The sequence below is a fragment of the Barbus barbus genome (assembly GCF_936440315.1).
Source record: "Barbus barbus genome assembly, chromosome: 3".
In the NCBI taxonomy this organism is placed as follows: Eukaryota; Metazoa; Chordata; class Actinopteri; order Cypriniformes; family Cyprinidae; genus Barbus; species Barbus barbus.
The window spans coordinates 9329486-9340075 of record NC_136731.1 but is presented as its reverse complement, the minus strand read 5'-3'; the positions used below and the strand labels follow the sequence as shown (position 1 = coordinate 9340075).

At 36.8% G+C, this 10590-nt stretch overlaps 1 protein-coding gene across 1 annotated transcript; it reads left to right on the top strand.

Annotated features, from left to right (window-relative positions):
• Nucleotides 1-310: 310 nt before the first annotated feature.
• Nucleotides 311-3704, top strand: LOC306850068 (uncharacterized protein). The gene is made up of 2 exons (XM_079385497.1): nt 311-377; nt 2732-3704. Exon 2 carries the CDS (start codon nt 2743-2745, stop codon nt 3418-3420), a length of 678 nt encoding a protein of 225 aa, XP_079241623.1. The 5' UTR covers nt 311-377; nt 2732-2742; the 3' UTR covers nt 3421-3704.
• Nucleotides 3705-10590: the final 6886 nt, after the last annotated feature.

The following is a 10590-nucleotide window of genomic DNA, read 5'->3' as shown; positions in this document are numbered from 1 at the left end:
CCCAAGATTTCTGACTTGATTTTTAGTTGTTTGACCCCTAGAGTCAAGGTATGCATTCACCTTGAGAACTTCATCTTTGTTTCCAAATGCAATGACTTCAGTTTTCTCCTTGTTTAACAGAAGAAAGTTCTGAAGACTGTTAATAAAGTTAAATACACCTGGAAGAGTGTGTGTGTGTGTGTCACACTGAATATGTTCAAGCAAGTGGCATGCCGCAATATAAAAGCTTTGTAAGCAGTTGCTTTCTGTCCAGTGAGTTTCAGGAATCTACATAAGCAGTGGGTGTTACATGCTGAGATCTGTAACATTCAGACGGAAGACATCAGAAGCACCAGCAGCACAAGCCACAGCTCAAGCAGTCTTCAGAATAATCCCAGGTAAGCAAGAAAAAAAAAACATTTAAATGAACTGGAATTGAAACGGTGAGTGTGTGTGTGTACAGGTTTATATATCCTGGTGGGGACTTAAACCTGAATACACACAGACTCTTGGGGACTCGTGTCACGGTTGGGACCTAAATTGAGGTCCCCATGGGTACAAAAGCATATAAATCTTACAGAATGAGTTTTTTTTTTTTTTAAGTCAAAATGCACAAAGTTTCCTGTGAGGGGTAGGGTTAGGTGTAGGGAGATAGAAAATACAGTTTGTACAGTATCAAATCAATTACTCCTATGGAGAGTCCCTGTAAAACATAAAAACCAATATGTGTGTGTGTAGATATTTTGTTGTTGGTGGTATATGTTTTTATACATATTTTATTTAATTCATATTTAATTGCTTTCTTAACTTTTTGAGTTATGATGCTTGAATAAGTAAAATGTGTAAAAATAAAGTTTTCTAAACCTCTCTCAGCTCTGATTACGTTTCATAATAGGAAAACACATATTTTAAATGTAGATTGTAGATTTCTCTATCACTGGAATGTGAAAAGTTATTTATTTTATTGCCTTCAGTGGTACAAACTGGTTTCATCTGCTGTGTAACTATAAGAATATGTTGATACTGATGTAGTAAGATCACTAAATTAACACATGAAATAAAGTCACAAGTTTCCATCTCTCTCCATTGTGTATATCATAGCAATATTACTATACATTAGTTCAACAAATTAAAAAAAACACATGATGTAAATTGTATATATCTAGAAGTAACACAGAAGACATAAACACGTCAGACCCCAGATCTGTAGAAGACTTTTATTTATCAAAATATGAATTAATCACGTATAATCAATGTGAATATAGCCATTTGTGTATCAAGGTATTTTACTATTATAATCATGTATTTGCCTGTGTGTATAGAAGCCTGCATGAGAATAGGGCATACATGTGGTGAAGCTGCACATCCTGTTTTGACATTAGACAAAATGTATGATAGGGCCTCTTCCTTTCACGGAACATAAAATCTGATAATAAAGTCTAACTTCTGGCATCAAAACCTCAAGACTTTGAGAGAAATTCTGCAGGAAAGTGAAAATTGTGGGGGAAAAAGCATAAAAAATGCCCTATCAATGCATAAATGATGCTAAGTCAAAACACTGTTTTGAGGTAGTTATCTCTGAAGTTACTCCTAAATTATTCTCTCTCTTTATTTCAAGAGGCCAATATAAGGAAAGAACAATGAATTGGAGTGATATCTTCTACCCTGGCAATCCGGAAAGAAGGGAGAATCTGATCCGCAAAAATCAAGTGCTTCTAAATCTGTTGGAAAACAACTTCCGAGCCACCAACCAACTCATTGAGACTCTTAAGAAGCACTTAGGTTGGTCTTTCAGTCCAATCGCCCTGAACGAGAAAGCTACTGTGAAGGAGAACTGTGATGTAATCATTGCATGCATACGTGAGATCCAGGTAGAAGTGGAGAAGATTGACACGGTGCTGAAGGAAAAGCTGGAACCTACACTGTATGAGAAACTGAGAAACAGGAATCTGTCTGTTCATGATTATCAAAAAGTCAGAGAAGTTCTTCATGCAGTTTATGGTGCCGGAGGCTTAGCTTGCAGTGTTGCAGTTGGTTGGCTAATTAAAAATGGAATGATTCTGAAAAACATAACATCCACTTTTGCTAAAATTGGAACAGGGTGTGTAGCTGGTCTTGTACTTGGGGTGGGGTTTATGGGGATTGATATGATTATTGGGGCCATTCTAGGGAGTATTGAGCGTAATCAACTTGAGAAAGCCCTAAAAGAGTATGACGAGGCTTTGGAAGAATTCAAACCAGCATCTGAAGCATATCAGGATTGCATAACTGAATTCAGAATGGAATTGAGAAGTGAACAAAATATGAGATGAATAAAAGATTAAACTATTATGCACAAAAATCATGTGTTTAACTTTAAGCCATGTATACCATAAGTATACTATAAAAAAAGTAAAATATGTATTCTCTTTATCATTTCACTTGTGAAGCTCTATATTTCTTCTGTGAATACCATATGCAGTTACTATTTGGGTATTCATTATACTTAATGTATTCAGATAAAATCATGTTTTAAGTGTTTGTTCAATTGTGTATGCTACAATCTTTCTGTCTGCTACAATCTTTCACTGAAATAAATTGTTCAACAACATTTACCAATGTCTCCTGATATTTATTTTTTTAAATTAAAAAATGCAACCTAAATTCAATGCAAAACACATTTACCTTTTTGCATTTGAAAAGATTAAAATGCAATATAATGGATTTTTTTTATTTGCGTGTTTAATACAAGTGCTGTCCTCTTGACCAACAGAAGCCACCAGAATGCTGTCTCTTCTGTTCTCTGGCAAGAAAGACAAAAGCAAGAAAGAAGAATTGATAAGGTGTTCTCAGAGCCTCCACCACTATGTCCACAAATACTTCAACATCACCAACAGGCTGCTGGTGATACTCAACACTCACCTGAATCAAAGCCCTTCCCCTGCAGTCTCAGCAGATGAAAGTGAAAGTATTGAGAAAAACTGCACCAGGGTGAGAGATGTAATGCTCCTGATCCTGGATGTTTCTGAGAGGGAGGACAAACATGTGCGTAAGAGCACTGAACCTGCTATTTATGACCGGATTGCTTTCTCTGGAGTGTCACAGAAGGACAAGGCTGCACTGATAAATAATCTGCATCAGGAGACTCTGGGAGTCTTGGGGAATGTCTTCGGTCCTCTAGTCACTGTTCAACTGGCAAACAGTGAACTGAGGAGTGTAATGCCTCCAGTGGAACAGCATGAACACCAGCCTGTTCTGTCTTTGGCTCTGGGAGATCTAGTGGAGAGCAGCGCGAGAATCACTGAGCTTCTGTGTGAACAAGGGAACCAGCAAAAGAGCCTGGATGAAGCCGTAGCGTTTGTGGAACATGTGCTCTCTGTGCTGAAGCCACCCTGTGACTCCTACAACGACATTCTGAGTGAAGTGGAAGCCTACATCACCATCATATCTGAAAACAACTAGAGCACAATTATGAAGACAATATTTTCACAGAAAGTATAGTAAAGAAAAGATGGTGGCTAAAAAAAAGAGAAAAATAAGAAGAAACTAAGATCACAGTTCAGACATTTTCAAATTGCTTTAGGTCTTTGGCGCTGCACAAAACGGTTTCATTTTTTGAATGAACCCTCCTCACATCTCCCACTCAAAGTCTTTCTCACTTTCATTTTCTGTTCCTGAGGAAATCAATGTTCTTGTAATTGCTGTTTATTCGTTTGAAGGTGTTTATTAAATGGTATTATGCAATCAAATTGTGTGTGTGTGTAACCCTTTTGTCAGGTATAATGGAAATTCATCAGCTAAATAACGACTGAATAATGACTTGACTGCTGAAATTCAGTATGCCCATTTTTGAGAACATGCTCAGCTGCTGCAATAAATTCAGCTCATGTCACACCACACATACATTTATTTATTAAATTATTATTAAAGTAATGCTTAAATGTTTCCATTGTCTAGAGTCTTTTGACCGGCGTTGCTGGTTTCTGCAGAGTGATGGTGAAAAGTAAAACTGCCACAATATATGGAGATGGATCATGGATTAAAATATACAAATTGCGGGTGAAAAAAATTGTTTAATTTGTTTTCCTGAAATGGTGCTTGTTCTGAAGAAAATCACTCCAGAGTTAAACAGGACGCTAGCTCAGAGCAAAAAAAACAAACATCTACAAATATCATTATTCTTGCTTAGTAATTTGTTTACTTATGAAAGCCATGAGATATTGGTGTTCATTATATTTCTATATTGAGTATAAAAGAACCAGTTATTAACTATTTGTGGGAGAAGATAATTCAAAGATTTTTTCATTTAGATTTTTACTAAAAAAGAGAGAAAAATACAAGAATAATTTATTTCATATTTGGAATAATTGAATCATATCTAGTGGTTGCTGACAGGCAAAACATGTTAAACTATGAGTATATATATTCATACAGTAATTATACACTTTCTTTCCATTTAACTATGCTCACCATGTTTAACTATGTGAGGTTGCTGTGCTGCAGATTGAAAAACAAACATTCACCCCTGATTATAAGACTCTGGTCATCATTTAGACCTTAGAGATGGGTTGAGAGTCTTAAGCGATTATAATCCATGCCAGATTTCTTCATATAGGGGTTATGGCTAAAAGAGAAGGTAAACAAGACTTAACCAGATATGTGGGAATAAGATCTGACTGACAAGCTGTGGTCTTGATTTTTGAACACTTATCTCATCAACTGTAGGTAACTCAAAACTGTGAAAGATTACTCAATCATAGAATAATGCAGACTCGTTTAAAGATGCTCTTCGTTTCTTCATTTTTTTCTTTACTCCACGTGTGAATCCACAGTGGTAAACCAGCATGAGAATGGTAAATGATCTCGCACATAATAAAATAATAATAATAATAAACAAGAAGCATACTACTAAACAACTCTTTCTTATCTCAACAAACTTATTATATATAAAGTACCTTATATCGGTAATCTGTGCATCAAAATGGTCTAATTTATTTATCATTTGTATGAATATATCGGTTTGGTCAGCCTACTAGTTGGCAAAAAAAAAAAGATATCCCTCTAATGCATGAATTATGGTTTTGTACTCAAAAAAAAAGGTTTTATCTAATTTTATGGAAGATTTAAGATAACAGATTAACAAAATCAAAAAAAATTAAAAACACCCCCCCCCCCCCCCCCCCTCCCCCCTTAGTAGATTTTATTTTGTTGCCCCAGGGCAACGCTATGCAGTATAGGTAGTAAATCACAGAGAAAAAATTAATATTGTCTCAACATTTATTAGGAAACTTGAGGGAACAGGTACTCTTTTGAACTGAAAATGTGTTTCAAATATTTAATTGACATTTGTCCACTTCAAATATGACTTGACTAAAATATTTTATTTAACCAAAACTTGTTCTCAGTCCATACAAATTCAACAAATAGTGGCCATTTCCTTTTAAAACATTCTGTAGACATGTTTGCAGTGTTCACTTTCTCACTTGGTGTGAAACTTCAAGAAGCAGTTTGTAGTGCTTGTGAAGCAGAGGTGGGCATTACACTTCCTGCATTTAGCTTTTGGAGTGCCTTTGCAGCCTGGTACCCTGCACCTGCCCTTCTTCTCACTCATGATGATCCAGTGGGCTGTAGCATCCAACCTCACATCTGGGATTGGGATTGGAGCAGTGGGTCCCTGCCTCTTCTTTGGCTCATAATCACTTGAAATTCCACCACTGGGCCGTCCTCTTTTCTTTTCCAGACTTTTCCCAGATTTGCAGAGACCCTGTGCAATGTAGGATTTGAATGCATACAGCCGCATGACCTCAGCATCTGACAGGTTATTGCATTTACAATGCCGTTTGTACAACAACCAGCAGGTCACCACAATCATGACTAGAAAGTGGAAAAACAGACGATGATACCACTTTTTTGATCTGATTTTGGTTCGGTAGAGGGCTATAAGTGAGTCGAGGAGGTCCACCCCTCCCATGTGCTGATTATAGTCTCTTACAACAGCAGGACAGGGGACATCAATGATTGCCTTGCTTCCTCTGTCCCATCGCTGGACATGAGTGACTGGGTGTGCTCCCACGTAATCACTCAGAAGGGTCACTGAGCGATTGTCATACCACTTTACTGCATACAAAGTGGTATTGCCAACAATTGCTGTCTTTTCTTGAAAAGACCCACGGCCCCACCTTTTCCACCTTGGTTGCCGAGGGACATCCTCACCATCATCATCCTCAGATTCTTGTTCTTCTTCACTCCCCTCATTATCATTTTCTTCATCACCTAAAATAAGAGAACATTTGTGGCTAAATGAATTGCAAATTGTGACTTTGATAGAATTGCCTTCCTTTCCCCAATAGCTTTCTAAAATCATATTTTCTTCAGGAGTTATGGTATATAATATTTAAACATGCCTTTTATTTTTAAACATGTTTTTTTTCTGCTTTTCAAACCTCTTTCTGGGGTCCATTCTTCATCACTGTCACTTCCCTCAAGCTCACTGTCCTCACTACAAAATCCATTGTTTGCTATATTTCTGACAAATAGCTTCTCTCTGTTCTTTCTACCATAAAATGTCCCTGCATCCATTTTCCTGTAAACATCAGTGCACAAAACAAAGCAAAATCAGAAACACTGATATTGGCGTTTAAAAAAGTAAAATGTCTGTATTTAGCATGTTATTGCATTGAAAACTAGCCTGCAAAAATAAAGTAAAAATTATATATATTTCTTTATTATTATATTGAGCACAAATACATGTAATGATATGTGATTACATCAAAAAACACTGTCAATGAAGACCTCCTTGAAAAGTACCCCTTACTGCATAACGTTGCCCTGAGGCAACAAAAAGAAAAACTGAATTGATTAACATGCTAAATAAAAAAAAGAGAATAAAATCTGACAAAATGCTAATCTACTCCTTCATGCACACGTACATATTTTTTATTTACAATTTATGTCATGTTAAATAAGATTACTAAAGCAAATAATCTTACCTTCTTCTCACAGCATGCACTCCTGTGACCACGTGTCAGAAAAGGAAGTCCCGCCTTCAAATAATGCTTGATAGAGAGTGCCACACCTTTTTGGACTGTTTTTTAACAATTATTTGACCGTTTTGATTGGTTGAAATCTTTTAAAGAAACATGTAATGGAAATGGGGCTTAAGAAAACCTTCTGTTGCCTGAGGGCAACGCTATGCAGTAGAGGGTTAATTATGATATACTTACAGTAAAATGAATACATTATTTAACCCTTTCAGTGGTGAGTTTAAAATATTCTAGCGGTCCCCCCAGAGTGAGTTTATTAAAGTAATCTCCTTATTTTAGAACGTTTCCATGGCGACACGTCATGATTGTCAGGTAACACACAATAACACTGTGACAGATGGATCGCTTTTATTTAGTTTTTCCTTTTTTATTTAATATATTCACAAACTTGCTTATGTCACGGACAATCTGATATTCCGATTCACAAATATGCGTAAATGAGTGTGTTTTGTTGTTTAAACCCCTTTATAAATGATCTTGATCGTGATCTGTAATGTGAGATGGGCGCCAGACCCTTACAAAAACCTACACACTACATACCTGCACATTCCTACAGGATCCCACAGGATTTTCGTGACCATTTTCATGGAATCCTACAGGAAATCAAAAGCATTAGCATTAGTGTTCAATCCTAAAGGACGTCTGCAGAAATCCTAATGAAATGTTATGTATATTCATCATGTTGGACTGCTGAAGGGATATTCAGGGCCTCCTGTATAACAAAACACTTTTTAAAAACAATGTTGTGTCTTCAGAAAATGTTAATTATGAATTATTTATTAGTCAAAAGAGCTTACAGATAAAATGAGACAAGTGTGAAGAAAATTAACAGAACATGGCCCATCATTCTGCAGAAACCAATAACATAAAAAAGAGAATTTTTTTTTGCCTTAACTTTTAATAAGTTAATAAAGTATGCATAAATATAATTACACGCATATGTAAGAGTGAATTTTCCCTCAGCTCTTAAGTGCTTCACCACTCAGTGTTGCAGTGTAACAGTGTCCTGAGAAATATGAGTATACACTACATATATAAATACTGAAATATAAGGTACTACAGTATAATTATAAGAACTGTAAATGATCTTCTTGCAGATTAGTTGACATGTGAAACAAAATGTCTAATGAATAACACTTAAAATATTAAAAATATATTAGAAAGTAAAACCTGCTAAGGAGTTTATGTTCATCATTCATTTTTTCCCGAAGAAACTTTCGTGGAGTTGCTGGAAACAGTGTCTGAAAGAGAAATGTAAATCAACTTTAGTGTCAGACACTTGTTATGAGAGCATATATACTTAGAAACCTTTAACACCTTTATACCTATAATAAGTCCCACTTTTGTGGGGTCCAGAGGGGGCTTGGCTTGTGATTCTTTGTTTTTTCCAGAAAGGCTGTGGGTAGCTAACACGCTCCTTCCAAAAACAGCCACGGCTAAATCCTTAATGGTGGATGACCATGATGTGCCCCTCTAACACATGCTTAGAATGTATCCTTTGCCATGTTTAGTTTTCTGTGGATTTCAACCTGTGCAATACACATTAAATAATACATTGAATTGGCCATATTTTTTTTATTTTTTACAAAATCCTTATGTTTTCCTAAATCTCACACACAACGAATAGACTTATTATATGGTATGAAAATAAAATTTAAAAAACAAACAGTATTCTCACATGATCAAGTCCAGAAGAACTAAGATGTGAAGAGTTGTCTGGTTGAAGGGCAGCGCTGCAAGGTTTGCACAGCATGCTTGTTTCACTGCTGTTAGGCAGCAACTCCGCAAATCTGTTAATAATCTCTAAATAAAAAAAGCAATGTTTAAATGAACTCATTCATTCATAAAAATATATAATCATGTATATCAATAGCCTAGCATTTTGCAGTTTAGATAGATAGATAGATAGATAGATAGATAGATAGATAGATAGATAAATATTCAAAGAGATTTAATAATTTCAATAGCAAAACAAAACCGTAACTTGAATGCAATGTAAGTCGCTCTGGATAAAAGCGTCTGCTAAATGCATAAATGTAAATGTCATGTAAGCAACACAGTGTTTGGTGCGTCAGAACCTGTTTGACCTGTTTCAAAATAGCTATTTTAGATTCAGTTGAACAACATTAGAGTTTATTCAATAATATTTAATAATATGCTTCCTTCCCCACACACACACACAGTATTTGGGTAATTTTGAATGTTGGTTACCTCTCAGCCGAGGTGCTGCATTTAACCGAAATGTACTTTTTTGCTCTCTCACAGGTAGGTGTGAAAACCTATTGAACTTATGAACCAGAGCGCCACCCGATGGGCAGACATAGTTTTGCAGTCTACAAATGTTTAAACAAAAAAAAGGGTGAAACACTTCAAACTCTATACTTACACTTGAAAGTTGAAAATTACATGTAGAGTTCCAAACAGTTCCAAATGATATAAAAAATAGCTATTTTAGATTCACCAGAATTGCATTACAGTTTTTACAATAATATTTACTACATTTAGCAGACGCTTTTATCCAATGCGACTTGCATTGCATTGAAGTTAGAGTTTTACATTTTATCAGCTCGTAGTTTCCCTGGGAATGGAACCCAAGATGTTAGCGTTGCTAGCAGCATGCTCTACCATTAGAGCTACAGGAAAGGCCATCATAATATTGTCACACACACACACACACACACACACACACGTTGGTTTTTGTGGTTTATGGGGACTCTCCATAGGCGTAATGTTTTTTATACTGAACAAACTGTGTGTGCTATTGCCCTACACCAACCCTACACCTAAACTTAGCCCTCACAGGAGACTTTGTGCATTTTTAGATTTTCAAAAAAACACCATTTAGTATGTTTTTTAAGCCTTTTGAATTACGGGGACATAGGCAGTGTCCTCATAAACCACCTTCATGTAATACCTCTGTCATACCCATGTCATTATACAAATTTGTGTCCTCATAAACCACATAAACACACACACACACACACACACACATTATTCTAAGCTGTATATCAAAAGGAATCACTGTAATGTGGACAAAAAATGACCAGCCAAATGTGTGCTTGTAACGGTTGTGGCTGTCCAAGAAGGCAGGAGGACGTAGGTAAACAGGATACACAGCCATAAATCTAACATTACTTTAAGACACAACAAGGATAGCAACTGAACAGAATGCTTATAAAGGAAACGGAACAAAGGAGCAAACTAGATAATTAATACAGAACAGGTGACAGGACTCAACAATGATTACTAATTAACTAAAATGTGACAGGAACTTGCAAATAAGGTCAAAACAGAACTGAAAGGAAAACCGACATGTGACAGATATCGCCCCCCTCCCAGTAGGTGCGTCCGTAACAGTAACATCGGGGAGGGGGGGCGGGCGCCCTGGAGGCTGGAGCAGGGACAGGACATGGAGACAAGGGAAGCCTCCAGGGCGGGTCAGGAGACTCGGGAGGCCATGGCGGGACTAGAGACTCGGGGAGCCGTAGTGGATCGGGGTTCTTGGACTGCCATGGCGGATCGGGGTCCTTGGACGGCCATGGCGGATCGGGGAGCTTAGTGGCCTTAGCCCTTGGCCCGGCCACACAGG